The sequence below is a fragment of the Salvelinus namaycush genome, chromosome 3, assembly GCF_016432855.1.
Source record: "Salvelinus namaycush isolate Seneca chromosome 3, SaNama_1.0, whole genome shotgun sequence".
NCBI lineage: Eukaryota > Metazoa > Chordata > Actinopteri > Salmoniformes > Salmonidae > Salvelinus > Salvelinus namaycush.
Window position 1 is genome coordinate 38,829,415 of NC_052309.1, and position 21,861 is coordinate 38,851,275.

Consider the following 21,861-nt stretch of genomic DNA (forward strand, 5'->3'; position numbering starts at 1 on the left):
ATGCCACATTTAAAGGTAATACATTTTTTACAGTTAAATGACATGTGCTTTCTATAAAACCCATTAAAAAAACACAAACGTTTAAGAAACGTGCCCCTCTATGGTAATCAAATGCCCATCCAACTGATTTGTTCTGGCATCGGCCCTGAGTAGAAGGCCGTTCTTTCTCTTGCTAGAACAAAAGATGCACATGCTGTGTACCGACCTGGTACCGACAAACCTGGGGGAGCTGACAAGAGTGACAAGGAAAAAGCAAGTCCCCGCAGCAATGTCCCAACATCTAGTGGAAAGCCTTCCCAGAAGAGTGGAAACTGTTATAGCAGCAAAAGGGGGACCAACTCCATATTAATGCACAGGATTTTGGAAAAAACAAGAAAGTGTCCACATACTGTAGTGTAGTTGTGGCCATCTGGCTAGAATCAACAAGGGCTTGGTACACATTCTAGTTCGCTAGAAACAACATTAGTGCAGCTTGCTAGTTAGCTAGCATTAGCTATCTACAGCAGGTACAAGCCAAACAAAATCGGTAGCTTAAAGCTACTGCCACCTTGTGGTCTGGAGTATTTTAACGAGGCTGATCGGTGGGCAATCTGTGCTATGTGAACAACAAAAAGTTGACTGCCGACACTCTAGGCAGAGGTGCCAAGTACCTCTTGGCAGTCAGTATCCTTTGTGGGTCCAAGCCTTAAGACTACGGGAGTTGAGTAGCAGCCCAGAGTGTCACAGCAGCTTTCACTCTTTACGGGTCAAGCAGTGAAAGGGAGGGGGGAGGGGGATTTATGATTTTGCTCTCGGCAATCTGGCAACCGCTCATAACAGATGGCGCCCGACGATATGGGCAAAACAAAGGGCTTTGAGGGCACAACGGCCCACAACAGCAACATTATCAAAGCCCTCCACGGCTCACTACGCGGTCCCCAGAGTCAATGTTTTTGAGTGACATCCATTTGGGCCGACTATATCCCCTGTATGCAACACACCAGGTTATATCAAGTGAAGTAAAATGGGAAACAGGGTGAATAGGAAATAATTATTAATAGAACCACTGAATTTTTTCCTCGCCTGTGTGCAAGTATGCAGTGTCTATCCATCAGTTTTTGTCATCATAATACCATGTGTCCATCTGTACTCATGTCTGTTTATCAGTGTCTGTACATGCATATGTTTATATCTGTATCTACCGTTTGTCTAAACGTATATATCGGTTTATCTTTATTTAACTGTGTGTGTGTGTACAAGTAGGGCAGCATCATGAAGCCTCAGGTCTAGAATACCACTCAAGTGGGCCCTCTTCTTTGAGCTAATGATGACAAGTCCAGCTGTTACACCCACCTTACCCGCTTCTCTCCTCTCATTACCTCACATCTGTCAGTGCATGGCAGTCTGACACACCTAGTGATTGTCATACGGGGTGATATCGTGAAAGGAGCCATCTATGATTCACACTAGCTCCAATGACTCCTAACATGTTCTGCTAAATATATATATATATTTTTATATATTTAAACTTTTGACACATTTTTCTCCCCAATTTTGTGATATTCAATTGGTAGTTACAGTCTTGTCCCATTGCTGCAACTTTCGTACGGATTCGGAAGAGTCGAAGGTTGAGAGCCATGCATCCTCCGAAACACGACCCTGCCGAGCCACACTGCTTCTTGACACACCCCTCACTTGGCCAGCCGCACCAATGTGTCAGAGGAAACACCATCCAACTGGTGACCGTGTCAGCATGCATGCGCCCGGCTCACCACAGGAGTCGCTAGAGCGGACATGGACATCCCGGCCGGCCAAACCCTCCATTAACCCGGACGACGCTGGCCCAATTGTACCCCACCTAATGGGTCTCCCGGTCACTGCAGGCTGCGACAGCCCAGGATTGAACTTGGATCTGTACTGACCCCTCTAGCACTGTGATGATGCGCCTTAAACTGCTGCGCCACTCGGGAGGCCTCTCTGGTAAAGAACTTTGACGGAAGAGGGGCAATGCGGATGCCACTCTTTTTTTTGGCCTAACTTGGAGATTCTCCTCGTAGATAAGGGAGCGTGCCTGTGGTTGCGGGTTGGCTCTCTCCTCTGAGCAAAGTAGAAAATATTTGTTCAGTGTTGGAGATCGATACTGCAGAAGGAGAACTGGGCCACAGCCTGCCGGGCCATTAGAAAGGAAGGAGAGCTTTAAAATTCAGCTGTATTTTTATCTGGGTGATAAAGGGGGGGAAGGGAGAGAGGGGAAACTACACAGACATTTAGGTTAAAGACAGTAACAAGTTTGGGGGACATGCTGGAAGAGTAGGTACAGGTAAATACAGCCCTCTGCTCGGTGGACTGCCTTGGTTCTTTTCTACAGTAAATGTAACCTTTACTGTGGCTCTTTTTGGTTGAAACAAGAGTAACACAATCTTTTGGATTCAGCAAAAGATGCCTGATCCAAAAATGAGAGTTTCTTTTTACAGAAACACAGAGTCTAGGGAGAGATATCAGTACTATGGGGTTTGGCTTGGTATTAGGGCAAGTGTAAGGAAAGTCATCAGTTTGGGGTTCCCATTGATATTCTGATAGACCAGGGTCAATATTTTTCTAAGGTTACCATGTGCAATCTTCGACAGCAAAGTTCTCAGGAATTGCAAGGTGATGAAGGTTGGAATATTCCATATGTTGGGTTATTTTGGGGGATCCGTTTTTTTCTGCTACATTAACCATCAGCAACGACAACGTACCTTTCAGAAGCAATCTTAATCCATTTGCAGTCAAAGGCAGGCAGTGTATCACATTGTTTATGAAGACAGTCAAATGCAGACATGACCCAAGTCGATGGTGTTTGAATTGAGGTCTCATTTAGGCCCAGAGTACGGCATGTGACAAACAGACTCTGTAGCTCCTAATGGGACAAGCCAAACACCAGTGATTAATGTTCCACTCTCGGACAAAGTGGAAATGCCATGCTGCCAGTACACACACCCTTTTCATTGGCTTGGGGTGGCTAAACGACACGACCCCGAAACAAAGACACACTCTGTTGGCACGACAGACGGAGGGCAGTCTCTCAACCAGAGGAAGCAGTGCCCCCTCAGTGCTCACTGTGGCAAAAAAAAAGCACCAGCCCAATCTACAACGGGCACAACTCAGGCCACTGTGTGAATAAGAAATGGTATTGAACCCTAGCCTTGACACTGACCATCAATCTGTTCTGGCTCTGTTCCATCCTCACTGTGGGGGGCGGCCGTCAGTTAGCGAGCGACGACTAGAGCTTCGCAGTAGCACAAATTAAAAAAGGCCCCTGTTCTGTAGCTACTGTAGCGCAGCAGGGAGAAATTGGCGGAAGTGAGGACTGTCAAATGTAATTTGTACCAGGGTACGAGGAGCAGTCTAAAAACAGCACCAGGGAAGATTTTAAAGGAGCAGCATATATCCCTTGAAAGGTATTCCAAACAAAAAAGACACCTACCATCTAGAGATAAAGGCTGGAAGCTATTTTAGAAGATTGAAAATGGTTCTACCACCTGCAATTCTTTGTCCCTTGGCGCAGTAAAACACTGTCCATATGATTGGCATCTTTGATCGAGTAAAATGCTTTTAATAACAACCACATTCGAACGGAGACACAGGGGAGAGGGTCAAGAGCTTCAAGTTCTTCAGTGTCCACATCACTGAGGACTTAACATGGTCTTCTCACGCCAGCATAGTCGTGAAGAAGGCGGAAACAACTTGGCACCGCCCCTCAGATCCTTAGGAACTTTTACAGCTGCACCATTGAGAGCATCCTGACTGGTTGTATCACCGTCTGGTATGGCAACTGCACAGCCCTCGACCGGAATGTCCTACAGAGGGTGGTGGGGATGGCTCAGGGCATCACTGGGGGTGAGCTGCCAGCCATCCAGGACGTACATGCTAGGCAGTGTCTCAGAAAGGCATAAAAAATTGCCAAAGACTTCAGCCACCCGAGACATGGACTGTTCTCCATGCTCCCATCTGGCAGGCAGTACCGGTGCATCAAGGCTCAGACCAACAGACTCTTAAAAAGCTTCAATCCCCTGGCCGTAAGACTGTTAATTGGCTAACAACTACTGCCCCCCCTCACACCTACGCTGCTGCTAAAATGATTATTGATTCCCATTACCATTAGTATCCATCCATTTATCCTGCTACATTATTACTCCTGTTTATTAGTATATTACCATAAGCATTTATATATTCCTGCTACCAGTCAACTTTCAGCCCTGTCTACATGTATATCCAACTATCACGCCTACACTTACACTGTTGCACACACACAAACTCACCACAATGCACACATCCACACACCACTTATGCTGCTGCCATACTGTTTACTGTTATTATATTTATCCTGCTACCAGTCACTTTCTCCTAATCCCTGCCTACATGCCTTATTTCTTGTGTAAAAAAAAAATATCAATGTATTTTTTATATTGAATAATACAATGTTCGGTAGGGCTTGCAAGTTAAGCATTTCACTGTACTTGTGCATGTGACAAATACAACTTTAAACTTGATAAAACTTGAAACAATCCCTTGGGGAATGAATTACCCATATAATAATACTTTTGTTGATTATGATTCTCTAAACGGGGATTTAGTTTGCAGCTTCAACCTAATAAAATAAGGAGCAATACATATGATCCATGCTGTGTCTCCAGAGTGCGGTGTACCCTGTTGTACAGTAGATGCTGATGTAACCTAACCGATAGAACTGCTCTGACTTTGGCCAGATGTAGAAATCCTCAGCCGCTCTCTAATTAACATTCACTGTCAGGACCGACCATAAAAATGGCATATCCTGCCCCTGGCGACGTCTGATACATTTTTAGGGTTTCTTTTTGTTTTTTTAAACTGACATGCTCAGTAAAATGACCACATCCCGTTTCTGTCTCAGCTCCGTATCGATGCTGTAATGTTCCAGATTTAGAAGGGGGGGAAAAGTCCAAAGCACCTTTGACCAGTCACCTCTACCGATACACACCTTTGGTCTGGAGGATGCCTTTCCGCTTCTGTTTGAAGTGCAATGGCATAACACCTTGGTGGGTATTCTCCCACAACTGATTGCCCACAGTTTATTCAAGTCAGCACAGCTATTCTGAGAGATTGTCTGTTCTTTTCCCAAAGGCCAGTGATTGTCTGAAGGCTATTGATGAGTTTCAATGGCTTAATACAAATAAATAGAGTTCAACAGAATATTTTTCTTATATACATGATTTAGACAAATAAAAATCGCCTTTGAGGGAACAAGTTTCTCGCTTGTTTCTCATGATTATGTATTCCTTTCCTCTGCTCTTGTTCCCTGTCATTATAAAGAGTCCTGATTCACAGACACCACACACAAGTGAATAGCTACTTGGCTGCTCAGTTAGCTATTCGGCTACAGTATTCCCCATTCTGCTACATAGCTGGATTATCGGTCATAATCATCTGTTTATAATACATTATAAAGAGGACATTCATAGCAACTGCCTCCGACTCCAAATCCGAAAGCTTTTGCTGTGGGAGCCCGGCTCTGCATTGTAAAGACGCTTCAACAGGAACCTCTTTATCTGATGCAGACTGCAGCTAATCTATTGACCAAATAGGGATTATAGTGCGCTAATTATATATGGCATATTAACAGTATAATGCATCTAATGGGAGTGATGTCATTTCTACAGGATATAACTCAAAGGGAAGCGGATTGTTTTCTGATCCACTGTGAACATGTACTGTGATCATTCCAGGATAGTTTTTTTTTTTATAGTTAAAAAGGTCACCTAGAGTTGTTTATTATCCCGTTTTAAAGGAAGAGACCCTTATTTCTTTACCATCATGATACATCAATCCATTTTATCAACAGGAATTTAAACATAATTAATTCCCAAACATGCTTCCTCCTTACACACACTTGACCTTGTGAATCTGAAAGAACATTGGTCTCCCAACCTCATATGTCAATTGTTATTGACATACGAATGATATGGGAGGAAGGGAGGGAAATGCAGAGTACCGGCGGCCGGGATTTATAGTGCATTTGGAAAGTATTCAGACCCCTTCACCTTTTCCACATTTTACAGCCTTATTCTAAACTGGATTAAATTGTTTTCCCCCTCATCAATTTACACACAATACCCCATAACGACAAAGCAAAAGCAGTAAAAAAAAAAAAGAATTGGCAAAAAAAAAAAACTGAAAGATCACATTTACACAAGTATTCAGACCCTTTACTCAGTACTTTGTTGAAGCACCTTTGGCAGCGATTAGAGCCTCGAGTCTTCTTGGGTATAACGCTACAAGCTTGGCACACCTGTATTTGGGGAGTTTTCCCCCATCCTCTCAAGCTCTGTCAGGTTGGATGGGGAGCGTCACTGCACAGCTATTTCCAGAGATGTTCAACTGGGTTCAAGTCCGGGCTCTGGCTGGGCCACTCAAGGGCAGTCAGAGACTTGTCCCGAAGCCTCTCCTGCATTAGCTTGGCTGTGTGCTTAGGGTCGTTTTCCTGTTGGAAGGTGAACCTTCGACCCAGTCTGAGGTCGTGAGTGCTCTGTAGCAGTTTTTCATCAAGGATGTCTCTGTGCTTTGCTCCGTTCATCTTTCCCTCGATCCTGACTAGTCTCCCAGTACCTGCCGCTGAAAAACATCCCCACAGCAATATGCTGCTACCACCATGCTTCACGGTAGGGAGGGTGCCAGGTATCCTCCAGACGTGATGCTTGGCATTCAGGCCAAAGAGTTCAATCTTGGTTTCATCAGACCAGAGAATCTTGTTCCTCATGGTCAGAGTCCTTTACGTGCCTTTTGGAAAACTCCAAGCAGGCTGTCAAGTGCCTCTTACTGGTGAGTGGCTTCCGTCTTCACTCAACCATAAAGGTCTGATTCGTGGAGTGCTGCAGAGATTGTTGTCCTTCTGGAAGGTTCTCCCATTTCCACAGAGGAACTCTGGAGCTCAGTCAGTGACCATTGGGTTCTTAGTCACCTCCCTGACCAAGACACTTCTCCCCCGATTGCTCAGTTTGGCCAGGCAGACTCTAAGAAGAGTCTTGGTGGTTCCAAACTTCTTCCATTTAAGAATGGGGGTGGCAGGTAGCCTAGCGGTTAGAGTGTTGGGCCAGTAACCGAAAGGTTGCTGGATCGAAACCCCGAGCTGACAAGGTAAAAATCTGTAGTTATGGCCCTGAACAAGGCAGTTAACCCACTGTTCCCCAATAGGTTGTCATTGTAAATAATAATTTGTTCTTAACTGACTTGCCTAGTTAAATAAAGGTTAAATAAAATAAAAAAGGTCACTGTGTTCTTGGGGACCTTCAATGATGGAGACATTTTTGGTGCCCTTCCCCAGATCTGTGCCTCGACACAATCCTGTCGTTGAGCTCTACGGACAATTCCTCTAACATCACGGCAAGGTTTTTACTTTGCCATGCACTGTCACCTGTGGGACTCTATATAGACAGGTGTGTGCCTTTCCAAATCATGTCCAATCAATTGAATTTATCACAGGTGGACTCCAATCAAGTTGTAGAAACATCTCAAGGTTGATCAATGGAAACAGGATGCACCTGAGCTAAATTTCGAGTCTCATAGCAAAGGCTCTGAATACTTACGTAAATAAGGTATTTATGTTTAATAATTTTAATAAATCTGCAAACATTTCCCCAAAACAATTTTTACTTCGTCATTACGGGGTATTGTGTGTAGATTGATAAGGAAAAACATGTATTTAATACATTTTTAGAATAGGCCAATATGGTCAAATAAAAGTCAAAGGGTCTGAATACTGCAGGTGTTGCAGGTGGAGGCGTTACCTGCTAGACCAGCCTTGGGCAGAAATTCAGAGTAAAGATTTTAGGCAATTACGACTGTAAGTAAAGAGGCTACATACAGTTGAAGTCGGAAGTTTACATACACCTTAGACAAATACATTTAAACTCAGTTTTCACAATTCCTGACAGTTAATTAATCAAAGTAAAAATGCCCTGTCTTAGGTAAGTTAGGATCGCCACTTTATTTTAAGAATGTGAAATGTCAGAATAATAGTAGAGAGAAATATTTATTTCAGCTTCTATTTCTTTCATCACATTCTCAGTGGGTCAGAAGTTTACATACACTCAATTAGAATTTGGTAGCATTGCCTTTAAATTGTTTAACTTGGGTCAAACGTTTCAGGTAGCCTTCCACAAGCTTCCCACAATAAGTTGGGTGAATTTTGGCCCATTCCTCCTGACAGAGCTGGTGTAACTGAGTCCGGTTTGTAGGCCTCCTTGCTCACACACACTTTATCAGTTCTGCCCACAAATTTTCTATAGGATTGAGGTCAGGGCTTTGTGATGGCCACTCCAATACCTTGACTTTGTTGTCCTTAAGCCATTTTCCCACAACTTTGGAAGTCTGCTTGGGGTCATTGTCCATTTGGAAGACCCATTTGCGACCAAGCTTTAACTTCCTGACTGATGTCTTGAGATGTTGCTTTAATATATCCACATCATGTTCCATCCTCATGATGCCATCTATTTTGTGAAGTGCACCAGTCCCTCCTGCAGCAAAGCACCCCCACAACATGATGCTGCCACCCCCGTGCTTCATGGTTGGGATGGTGTTCTTCGGCTTGCAAGCATCCCCCTTTTTCCTCCAAACATAACGATGGTCATTATGGCCAAACAGTTCTATTTTTGTTTCATCAGACCAGAGGACATTTCTCCAAAATGTGTGATCTTTGTCCCCATGTGCAGTTGCAAACAGTAGTCTGGCTTTTTTATGGCGGTTTTGGAGCAGTGGCTTCTTCCTTGCTGAGCCGTCCTTTCAGGTTATGTCCATATAGGACTCGTTTTACTGTGGATATAGATACTTTTGTACCTGTTTCTTCCAGCATCTTCACAAGGTCCTTTGCTGTTGTTCTGGGATTGATTTGCATTTTTGCGCACCAAAGTATGTTAATCTCTAGGAGACAGAACGCGTCTCCTTCCTGAGCGGTATGACGGCTGCGTGGTCCCATGGTGTTTATACTTGCTTACTATTGTTTGTACAGATGAACGTGGTACCATCAGGCGTTTGGAAATTGCTCCCAAGGATGAACCAGACTTATGGAGGTCTACAATTTGTTTTCTGAGGTCTTGGCTGATTTCTTTTGATTTCCCCATGATGTCAAGCAAAGAGGCACAGAGTTTTAAGGTAGGCCTTGAAATACATGCACAGGTACACCTCCAAATGACTCAAATGATGTCAATTAGCCTATCAGAAGCTTCTATAGCCATGACATAATTTTCTGGAATTTTCTAAGCTGTTTAAAGGCACAGTCAACTTAGTGTATGTAAACTTCTGACCCACTGGAATTGGGTAATACAGTGAATTATAAGTGAAATAATCTGTCTGTAAACAATTGTGGGAAAAATTACTTGTGTCATGCACAAAGTAGATGTCCTAACCGACTTGCCAAAACTATAGTTTGTTAACAAGAAATTTGTGGAGTGGTTGAAAATCTAGTTTTAATGACTCCAACCTAAGTGTATGTAAACTTCCGACTTCAACTGTAGGTGTACAAAATTACATTGGTTTTGTCAACGCCAAAATGACTTTGACACCCATGGTTTGGGCTAATAAAGAGGGAGAGGTGTCCTATTACCGGCATACTCCGGGCCCACATGAGGCGGGTAGAAGCGGAAGTTAATGAAGAAGGGGATGGGCACGCCGAACTTGAACCACTCCACCACGTAGGGCTGGCCATTCAGCGGGTAGGCCACATCGCATCCCAGGATGACATTCTCTCCAGCGCGCACCGTCACAAACTGGGGCTCCTCTCGCACGCCGTGGGCACCTGGGAAACGGAGAGGGGGAGTGAATTGTGAGTATCTAGTAAACAGCTAGGGACATTACTTAATTGTGGTGAAATAACCAACCGAAAGCAACCTAGAAGCAAGAGAGTCATCTTTCATTAGCATATCATCTACATTGTGTCTTAGAGTGCCAGCATCAACCACAAACATGTTGTTTGTTTTTCACATCGAGAAACGTAAGATTAGAAAGCCTTCTTGAAAAATGTTAATGAAGTACAATAATCACAAAACAAAACATGATATACACAGTGGATATACACAACACTGAAATGATTATGGAACCGTATTCAACCATGGCTTCTTTTCAGTTGGAATATCATCCATTTTAGTAGCCTCTTCCACTTCCACCAACCTGGTTTACTTTTCTCTCACATAGAGCAGCCTGTTTTTGATGACAAAGAATCATGAACTATGGGTGTCATTATTCAAGGTGGCGACAACAAATTCTATCCTGAGCCAAGACCAATAGTACGAGGAATGAAAGATAAAGGTCATAACTCTGTGAGTGGAAAGCAAACAAAAACAGTGCACTTTGTCTTGACACTATATTCCCTAGCTGCCGTTACATGAGGCTTACTACGAGCCAGACAGTCTGTACGTTTATTTACTGCACTTTCATTACATGTCCTAGACTTTGATGGAACATATCTCAACTGCCTTATTGACAATACATAATTCTGCAGACACAGACTGAGGACTTGATGTTGTTGGTTTACTACAATGAAGCTTTGTGTCCACATGTTGACCACAGGGCTATCCGTTCTACCAGAGCATTGATCCTCTACTAATTCACGCATGGCTTGGCTTTACAACCGGAAGAGAAGTGTGCTTTCATTTTACCAGTCAATACAGCTAATTAAATGGTGCTCTGCTCACCCCCGTGGCCCATAGGGATGCTGGGGATTATTGGGTTTGTCTTTATGAGGATGACCCACTGCCAGTGTACTGCTATAGGAATGTGCTACGTCCATGGTGCCCTCCAGCCGTTGTATGCTGGTTTTTGTTTCGCCCTGATACTTGATCATTGATCAGTTATTGTAACTTAATGACCAATGTCTCACCAACTCTTCATTTCCGCTACTGGGAGGGGGGAAATGAACTGCCTGGCTAGAGTAGGTACGCCTATAGTCAGGGGCCTAGCAAGAACCTCTGTGAATAGGACAAATCAAAGACAAAGATTGTGGATAAATGAAGATAGTTCACTCAGTCAGGCCTTTTACAGTTGACAAAATGTGGAGTGTCTCGCCTTCTCTTCCATCTCTGTCAGGGAGCAGCAGAGACAGTGATGCTTGTAAACCTTAACACATCACATTCTGCACTACTGCATGCAAACAGTAGGGTGAAAGAATGCCAGTGACCACGAAAACTAAGTGAAGGACACTTGTTGAGAAATCATTCCTAACCCCAGATATATTGTATATACAGTGCCTTCAGAAAGTATTCATCCCCCTTGACTTATTCCACTTTGTTGTGTTAGTCTTTAAGAGCTTTGCACACCTGAATTGTACAATATTTGCACATTATTTTTTTTTAAATTCTTTAAGCTCTATCAAATTGGTTGTAGATCAATGCTAGACCACCATTTTCAAGTCATGCCATAGATTTTCAAACGGATTTAAGTCAAAATTGTAACTCGGCCATTCAGGAATATGTACTCAAAAAAAGATATACGTTACAATTACTTAACTCACGTTTACAGCAAGAGGCACAATTTCATGGGTGTGAACCAAAGGAAAACAGCACAAGCTTTTCAAGTGCATATTAAGCCCCTATTCAGACTTATGAAAAGCTTCAACAGTCACCTTGGCTGGAGGTCAACATGAAATAATAGCTTAATTGGCTTAATTACCTCACTTTGCACTCAACAGAGGATGTTATCATATAATTACGTTGCATTCGTCTAATTCTACATTGAAAGCAAAACAGCTTCATTTTGGGCAGTCGGAGGATGTTCAAAACAGTACAGAGAAATCAGGCACTTACATTGAACACTATTAACATTACAACAGTCATATTTACAGTTACCAAAACATTGCTGTAATGTTGGATGGTGGTTTGCTATATGGATCTGTGTGTGTGTATTCTTCATTGCTTGGCGGCGGAAGAGGCAGATAATAATGGGGGCTGAGGGAAAGCACTGCTCCCAGCAGTGTGTCCCCACACATATACCCAGGGCCTAGAAAGAGACTCTCCCTGCCTCCTCTACCTAGCCCAGCGCTATGTGTTGATTGGCTGCTGGTGACATCACCAGAGAGCGAAAACAGGCCCCTGGAAGGTATGACTTCACTGTTTATACTGATTAGAGGGAGGGAGAGAGGGAGGAAAACGAGAGGTAATCATCTCCTCAGTAAGCAAAATCTCCAGGATTTTTACAAAGAATGACACAGTGGAATGGTCAAATGCTTTAATCTCTGAGCTGCAGGAGGGGAGAGTACTGCATATCCTTCCAAAGATGTTCACAGACCGCATATAGAGGGGGCTCTAATGTTTGAGCACGGTGCGGTCTGTCTGTCAAGAAGATTCACCGATCGTAGAGAACAGATGAGACAGTCCTGCAATCATCCATTTAAAGCTGCAAAGAATTCATGCACATCATCAGTGACTTTAGCACACAAATTCAAGGAATGCTGGGGCATCATGTACCACTAAAATTACTAATCTAACTGACAAGCCACTCATTTTTGTTACTCCAACGTTCTATCACTCTCGGCTGTAAGGTCGACATTTGGACAGCGGTCACTCAACTGTGTTTCTGTTTGAAGTCAATGAGCCAACCCAAATGTCCTTTACAAGTCTCTAACCATTGTTTGAGTACATTATGTCATTATATCAATAACTATTTATCCAGCACACCATTCATTTCTGAACAGAGCATGTGAGCGGAGTGTGCCCAATTTGACTGGAGCGTGGAGCGAGAATCCCAAAGGCTGGAGTGTCGGCCTTCTCGCCCACTCCAATTTCGCTCCAGTAGCGCTCCAGTAGCACTCACTTCACGAGCTCAGGGCATGCCCCTGCTGTAGGCTATACCTCAGTAAGCAGTAAGAATTCTACAAATGAATTCAAATGTCACTAACAAGTAATGTTTTGTTTAATGTGTATTTAATTGCAAGTCACAGCCTATATGCGCAATTTATAAACTATAACGATTAAATACAATGAAAATGTTTAAATGCTGAGCACTTTGTCCCTACCAGCTTATTGTGTCGCATTCGCAAATGCTTCACAATGCATTTCGTTTTAGGCTATAGCCTTGAAATAATTGAAATAATATACTCTGACCTATTTAGAGTGCTTATATGCTGTTTAATATGAGATGTAGCCTATTTGAAATGATGTTTGTGTAACGGATGTGAAATGGCTAGCTAGTTAGCGGGTACGCGCTAATAGCGTTTCAAATCGGTTACGTCACTTGCTCTGAGACTTGAAGTAGGGTTTCCCCTTGCTCTGCAAGGGCCGCGGCTTTTGTGGAGCGATGGGTAACGACTCTTCGTGGGTGTCAGTTGTTGATGTGTGCAGAGGGTCCCTGGTTCGCGCCTGTGTCGGGGCGAGGGGACGGTCTAAAGTTATACTGTTACATTTGCTTCTTACATTCACATTTTCATGTTTATTCAAATACTTTTCATTCAAATCCGTATGGTTTTGTTTCAATACTTAAAAACCAATTGGTAGTTCCAGGTAGTCACAAAAATAGATGGGTGTTGGTTAAATTGTGATTTTAATTAATGGAGCAAATGTGCAGTGGGAGTTTTTTTCCTGTGATTGCAGAGCAGTAGGAAAGGACATGGAGCACCGGAACACTCCATGAGTGATGAACGGGATTTCCAACCACTCAACTCACATGCTCTGCTTCTGAACTGTTACTGAACTGTGCCTGAAGTTTTAAGCACCCTCAATCACACTCCTCGAGAGATTAGAAGTATATATTAAATATGCAGCAAGTGTAACAGGGTCAGGATTGCCCTGTTACAAGAAGTAAGTCATTTTAAGTGTTGCTACTGTGTTGAATGTGCTCTGGGACTGATGTTTGTCTGGTTATTTTCAGGTTAACAAGCTGATTGAGCACACCTGTGCCCATCCCTTTAATCCTGACCCTGTTATGCAAGACTTTCCAAACTCACTGAGCGGTACCATAGTCGAATACTAAAGTCCATTAGCTAGCTTGCACTGAATATAAAGAATGATTCATTTCAGGAAGGAGAAATAAATCGTAGATTGCAGAGAAGTTGAGCTGAAATGTAAACTCTACAATCTACAGAAAATACTTTGGTTTGGATGTTTCAAAAAGAAAGAAAATTAAGTATGTATTAACTTAAAAATGTTCAACCAATTTGATGATGGAGCACAGTCACAATCTATTCATCTAGAATACCCCAAAGGGAAGTAAAACTAAAACATTTTAAGTTACCGAACCTTATTACCGAACCCAAAACTGCCAGAGGAGTCGTGCCAGCCAATAAAGAGGTACTTTTTACAGGCTGAGCACTTGAATATCAAATACAGCACGAAGCAGTTTTAGCTCAATAAAGGGAAAATGTGCAAAACCACGCACACTGGATTCATTGTGCCTGACTGTCCGATTATCACTTGCAGGGAGAAGGAATCCAGCGGGACACGCCATGAAAGGGAATCAGACGTGAAACAGTCCGTTTGCGGTGTTGAACTTGTCCAGTTCATCAAATGGGAAGGAAACTGGGCAATTTAATATGCAATTGCTTCGCCTTGGCAGCTCATCTGTCTTTGTCAAATTGAAGGCTCTGCCTGGTCAATCCGTACAGCATTTACTGTGATGCAGCCTCCACAGATGTCAGGGATTTCGTACTTCTTGCGCTTAGCGGAGCAGAGCTATTGTGAAGGAAGTTGTCAAGGAAGTGAGTTTGTTTATACAGGACGTACTGCCCCCACCTACCGTGACAATCATGTCAATTCGGAGTTATACGGAGCCCTCCGTAATGTTACAAAATTTGTGAGGTGCATGGCGATGCGGCACGGAGCTCGATTTGGCCTCTACATGCCTCCGTAGGCAACGCAATTACGTCACACCCTCCATACGAAGCCCCTGAATACATTTTTGGATCAAGCATAAATTGGCTTTTACAAGATCACTATCAAAAACCCAAATATCATGGTGGCTTGAGAAACTAATGAAGCGTAGCGGGAAGGGCAGGATTTGATCTACTTCGGCTCACATGCCCTCCAACGAGTATCACTCACTAATTTTCAACTCAAAGGAGACCCTGCCGGGATGCACAGAGAGCATCTAATCCCTTCACCATTACTGCTGCAGTGTAGTCATGGCCATATTATCATGCTATGCATTTATGTCTATCCAAGTCTACATAGCTAAAGAAAACGGAAATGTGCTGCTTGTAACATCACAGTGAGTTATGATACCTGTGAGATACATTCACAGGGCCAAGTGAGAGATTGTTATTTGAGTTACGGTTTGATAGTACCTTAGAGGAAACCTTGAGTTGAGTCTGTCTTGTGTACACGGCTTGCTAGCAGTCGGTCTATCTGCAGAGCTTCACCCCTGCTACACTGGCTTTGCCCCGTTGCCAACTACCCCAGAATGGATAGCCCTAGTTCATACAGTTGAAGTCAGAAGATTACATATACTTAGGTTGGAGTCATTAAAACTTGTTTTTCAACCACCGGCAGGATAGAACAGCGGCATCTGGTAAGACAAGGGGCGGCAGTCTATGTATTTTTGTACACAACAGTTGGTGCACGATATCTAAGGAAGTCTCGAGCTTTTGCTCGAGGGTAGGGTAGGGTTTCTCATGATAAGCTGCAGACCACATTATCTACCGAGAGACTTTTCATCTATATTCGTTGTAGCTGTTTACATACCACCACAGTATTCTACCATAAGCAAACAAGAAAACGCTCACCCAGAGGTGGCGCTCCTAGTGGCCGGGGACTTTAATGCAGGGAAACTTAAATCAGTTTTACCAAATTTCTATCATCATGTTAAATGTGCAACCAATGGGAAAAGAACTCTGGACCACCTATACTCCACACACAGAGATGCATACAAAGCTCTCCCTCACCCTCCATTTGGCAAATCTGACCATAATTCCATCCTCCTGATTCCTGCTTACAAGCAAAAATTTAAGCAGGAAGCACCAGTGACTATATCAATAAAAAAGTGGTCAGATGAAGGAGATGCTAAACTTTAGGACTGTTTCCCTAGCACCGACTGGAATATGTTCCGGGAATCCTTGAATGGCATTGAGGAGTACACCACATCTGTCATTGGCTTCATCAATAAGTGCATCGATGACGTCGTCCCCACAGTGACCGTACGTACATACCCCAACCAGAAGCCATGGATTACAGGCAGCATCCGCACTGAGCTGAAGGCTAGAGCTGCCGCTTTCAAGGAGCGGGACTCTAACCCGGAGGCTTATAAGAAATCCCGCTATGCCCTCCGATGAACCATCAAACAGGCAAAGCGTCAATACAGGACTAAGATCGAGTCGTACTACACCGGCTCTTACGTTCGTCGGATGTGCCAGGGCCTGCAAACCATTACAGACTACAAAGGGAAGCACAGCCGAGAGCTGCGCAGTGACACAAGCCTACCAGATGAGCTAAACTACTTCTATGCTCGCTTCGAGGCAAGTAACACTGAAACATGCATGAGAGCACCAGCTGTACCGGAAGACTGTGTGATCACGCTCTCCGCACCCAATGTGAGTAAGACCTTTAGACAGGTCAACATTCATAAGGCCGCAGGGCCAGACGGATTACAAGGACGTGTACTGCAAGTATGCGCTGACCAACTAGCAAGTGTCTTCACTGACATTTTCAACCTCTCCCTGTCCGAGTCTGTAATACCAACATGTTTTAAGCAGACCAGCATAGTGCCTGTGCCCAAGAACACTAAGGTAACCAGCCTAAATGACTACCGACCCGTAGCACTCACATCTATAGTCATGAAGTGCTTTGAAAGGCTGGTCATGGCTCACATCAACACCATCATCCCAGAAACCCTAGACCCTCTCCAATTTGCATACCACCCCAACAGATCCACAGATGATGCAGTCTCTAGTGTACTCCACACTGCCCTTTCCCACCTGGACAAAAGGAACACCTATGTGAGAATGCTATTCATTGACTACAGCTCAACGTTTAACACCACAGTGCCCTCAAAGCTCATCAATAAGCTAAGGACCCAGGGACTAAACACCTCCCTCTGCAACTGGATCCTGGACTTCCTGACGGGCCGCCCCCATGTGGTAAGGGTAGGTAACAACATATCCGCCCCGCTGATCCTCAACACAGGGGCCCCTCAGGGGTGCGTGCTCAGTCCCTCCTGTACTCCCTGTTCACTCATGACTGCACGGCCAGGCACGACTCCAACACCATCATTACATTTTCAGATGACACAACAGTGGTAGGCCTGATCACCGACAACAACGAGACAGCCTATAGGGAGTAGGTCAGAGACCTGGCCGTGTGGTGCCAGGACAACAACCTCTCCCTCAACGTGATCAAGACAAAGGAGATGATTGTGGACTACAGGAAAGAGGGCCGAGCACGCCGCCATTCTCATCAACGGGGCTGAAGTGGAGCAGGTTGAGAGCTTCAAGTTCCTTGGTGTCCACATCACTAACAAACTATCATGGTCCATGCACACCATGACAGTCGTGAAGCGGGCACGACAAAGCCTATTCCCCCTCAGGAAACTAAAAAGATTTGGCATGGGTCCTCAGATTCTCAAAAGGTTCTACAGCTGCACTATCGAGAGCATCCTGACTGGTTGCATCACAGCCTGGTATGGCAACTGCTCGGCCTCCGACCGCAAGGCACTACAGAGGGTAGTGCGAACGGCCCAGTACATCACTGGGCCAAGCTTCCTGCCATCCAGGACCGCTACACCAGGCGGTGTCAGAGGAAGGCCCTGAAAATTGTCAAAGACTTCAGCCACCCTAGTCATAGACTGTTCTATGACTAGGGTGGTATTGATGCTCATTATCTCTGCCCTAACAACTTCACTAATAAAAATTGACACTCTTTTTCAGTGCTCCTTTGCTCTTCGAATGTGGACAGATCGTATCTCACATAAGCGCCTATAAATAACCATAGTAATAACCGCAGAGTAGCATGTTAGCATTGATGGACCTCAAATTACAAAGGAGAGGAGGAAGCAGTGCACAACTCAGCCACTCAGCGTCGATTAGCATTTTAGTGCCCAATGAGCGGCTGCTCGTTTGTGCGGCTTGATTGCTTCACCTTAACCAGTTCACCGCTTCTGCAGGGGCATCCTTTATGATGGATATTGCTTCTGACAGCTCTGTTAATGCTATCTCCTTGGCCCTCTTCCCTCCACTTCGCCCCTGCCATCTCATTCCACTATAATGCTTTGATATGGTGTGCATGACTTTGCAGTTGCCCTGTTGATTCATGGTGGCTTACAATTCTCGGAGGACCTTGGTCACTCTGTTGATACTGAGTAAAACAAACTATGTTATTGGACTAAGGTCAGACAAAGGGGTTGTTAATAGTTCAGGAAAGGGTGCTTGTGCTGGTTTCTAAGCTTTACTGACCATCTGAAACTTTACAGTAAAGTCAGCAGGTCAGAAAACACTGCAGCAAAGGAGAATTGAATTGAGATAAACAGTATGTTGAAAAAGTTTGACAGTAAAATAGTAATCTTACTCCCCACTCGAATTTGCATACAGTGCTATTTATCACAATCAAGCTTTGGGAATTGCAGGCTGTGAACAGTATACCATAAACTGCAGATGAATGTTAAGGCTTGGGATAGTTGAGACGGCATGCACAATACCAAAGCATCGTTGAAAACATGTTTTTATAAATGTTAGCAAATTGATTGAAAATGAAATACATAAATATCTAAATTACATAAGCATTCACACCCGAGTCAATACTTTGTAGAGCACATTTGGCAGCGATTTACAGCTGTGAGTATGTAATCGCTGTTGGCTGTTGATCATTGCTAGACATCCGTTTCCAAGTCTTGCCATAGATTTTCAAGCCAATTTAAGTCAAAACTGTAACTAGGCCTGGTGTTTTAGGTTATTGTCCTGATTCACAATTCAAAAAGGCACTCGCACATTTGAGCAATCTTTTTTGCAGGTGCATGGTAACAGTTGGACAAGATGAGGGAAAAAGGAAACCGCACACTGCTCTTGATAGTATCACTGATCTATAATAAGCTTACGTATCAGCCTCACGGCTTCATCAGAACTTTTGTGAGTTTTTTAAAAATTAGCAGCCTTATGTAGACCTAGCTCCACCCACATCCGTTCCAAACATCGAAAGGGGTTGGAGGAGAAGAAAAAACAAATAGGTACTACTAAATATATCAATATGCCTTTCATAAATATTCGAAAAAAGTGTGTAAATAAGACGTATTAAACACGTCTGTAAAACCACAATGAGGACATAGACCTACCGAGCAAGTTTTCATAAATCATTGGGTACATTGTACGAAAAACAGAGTAATCTGAAATAGGGGCATAATTCATGTTCAAATTCATAACATACATAGGCATTTCATCATTAAGACCTTTAGGAAATAATGTCTGGAGGGTGAAAATCCCAGTATTGTTAATATCACCTCCCCTGTCTGATATCTTAACTTTCTCTATGCCACAAAATCTAAAAAGGTAGAAATGTCATGTTTTAGGTCATTAAAATGTACTGCGACTGGATAATCCCTGTTTGTTTCTCCTGATTTAACTTTTATGTTCACTGATTCTCTGTTTGAGAGAACGAGAGGTTTTTACTTACATAGCACATGGACATTTAATAATGTAAATAACATTGGCGGTGGAGCGTCTTATTTACACACTTTATTCGAATATTTATGAAATGCATATTGTTATATTTAGTAGCACCTATTTGTTTTTTCTTCGCCTCCAACCCCTTTCGATGCGTGGAACGGGTGCAAAAAAAATTAAAAAAAATCACAAAAGCTCTGATGAAGGCTGTGAGGCCGATACGTAAGCTTATTACTGGTTGATGTTTGTTTCAAGAGGAAATTATTGATTCTTCAAGAGCAGTGTGCGGTTTCCTTTTTCCCTCAGGTTATTGTCCTGATGAAAGGGGAATTAATCTCCCAGTGTCTGGTAGAAAACAGACTGAACCAGGTTTTCCTCTAGCATTTGCCTGTGCTTAGCCCCATTATGTTTCTTTATCCTGAAAAACTCCCCAGTCCTTAATGATTACAAGCATAGCCATAACACAATGCAGCCACTACTATGCTTGAAAATATGAAAATGATCATCAGTAATGTGTTGTATTGGATTTGCCCCAAACATAACACTTTGTATTGAGGACAAAAAGTGAATTGCTTTGCAACATTGTTTTTGCAATATTATACTGAACAAAAATATAAACACAACATGGAACAATTTCAAATATTTGACTGAGTTACAGTTCATATATGGAAATCAGTAAATTTAAATGAATTCACGAGGACCTAATCTATGGATTTCACATGACTGTGAATACAGATATGCATCTGTTGGTCACAGGTACCTTAAAAAAAGGTAGGGGCGTGGATCAGAAAACCATTCAGTATCTGGTGTGACCACCATTTGCCTCATGCAGCATGACATATCTCCTTCACAGAAAGTTGACCAGGCTATTGATTGTGGCCTGTGGAATGTTATCCCACTCCTCATCAATGGTTGTGCAAAGTTGCTGGATATTGGCAGAAACTGGAACACCCTATCATACAAGCCAATCCAGAGCATCCCAAACTTGCTCAATCGGTGACATGTCTGGTGAGTATGCAGGTCATGGAAGAACTGGGACATTTACAGCTTCCAGGAATTGTGTACAGATCCTTGCAACATGGGGCCGTGCATTACAATGCTGAAACATGAGGTGATGGCGGCGGATGAATGGCACGACAATGGTCCTCAGGATATCTCTGTGCATTAAAATTGCCATAGATAAAAGTGTGTTCATTGTCCGTAGCTTATGCCTGCCCTTACCATAACCCCACCGCCACCATGGGGCACTCTGCTCACAACATTGACATCAGCAAACCACTCGCCCACACGATGCCATACACGTGGTCTGCGGTTGTGAGGCCGGTTGGACGTACTGCCAAATTCTCTAAAACGACGTGGGAGGCAACTTATGGTAGAGAAATGAACATTAAATTGTCTGACAACAGCTCTGGTGGACATTCCTGCAGCCAGCATGCCAATTGCACGCTCCCTCAAAACTTGAGACATCTGTGGCATTGTGTGACAAAACTGCACATTTTAGAGTGGCCTTTTATTGTCCCCAGCACGAGGTGCACCTGTGTAATGATCATGCTGTTTAATCAGCTTCTTGGTTTGGCAAATCTGTCAGATGGATGGATTGTCTTGGCAAAGGAGAAATGCTCACTAACAGAGATATAAACAAATTTGTGCACAAAATTTGAGAGAAATAAGCTTTTTGTGTGTATGGAACATTTCTGGGATATTTTATTTCAGCTCATGAAACATGGGACTAAAACATGTTGTGTTTATATTTTTGTTCAGGCTTCCTTCTTTTCACTCTGTCAATTATGTTAGTAGCCTAGTGGTTAGAGCATTGGGCCAGAAACTGAAAGGTTGCTGGATCTAATCCCTGAGATAAGGTAAAAATCTGTTATTCTGAGCAAGGCAGTTAACCCACTGTTCCCCGGGAGCTGAATAAGTGGATGTTGATTATGACAGCCCCCTGCACCTCTCTGATTCAGAGGGGTTGGGTTAAATGCAGAAGACATTTTTCAGTTGAATGCATTCACTTGTACAACTGACTAGGTATCCCCCTTTCTGAACTACAATGTTGTTGATCCATCATCTGTTATCGCCTATCTCAGCCATTAAACTCTGTAACTGTTTTAAAGTCACCACCGGCCTCATGGTGAAATCCCTAAGCGCTTTCCATCCTCTCCGGCAACTGAGTTTGGAAGGACGCCTGTATCTTTGTAGTGACTGGGTAACTGATACACCATCCAAAGTGTAATTAATAACTTCATCATGCTCAAAGCGATATCCAATGTCTGCTTTTTTGGTTTGTTTTACCAATCTACCAATAG

At 43.4% G+C, this 21,861-nt stretch overlaps 1 protein-coding gene across 1 annotated transcript in view; it reads right to left on the bottom strand.

The window, feature by feature from the left end:
- Positions 1 to 21,861, bottom strand: part of igsf9bb (immunoglobulin superfamily, member 9Bb) — a 155,887-nt gene that overhangs the window by 115,355 nt on the left and 18,671 nt on the right. The window contains exon 3 of the mRNA XM_038988473.1: positions 9,596 to 9,787. Coding sequence (XP_038844401.1) covers positions 9,596 to 9,787 — 192 coding nt within the window. The remainder of the gene's footprint in view (positions 1 to 9,595; positions 9,788 to 21,861) is intronic.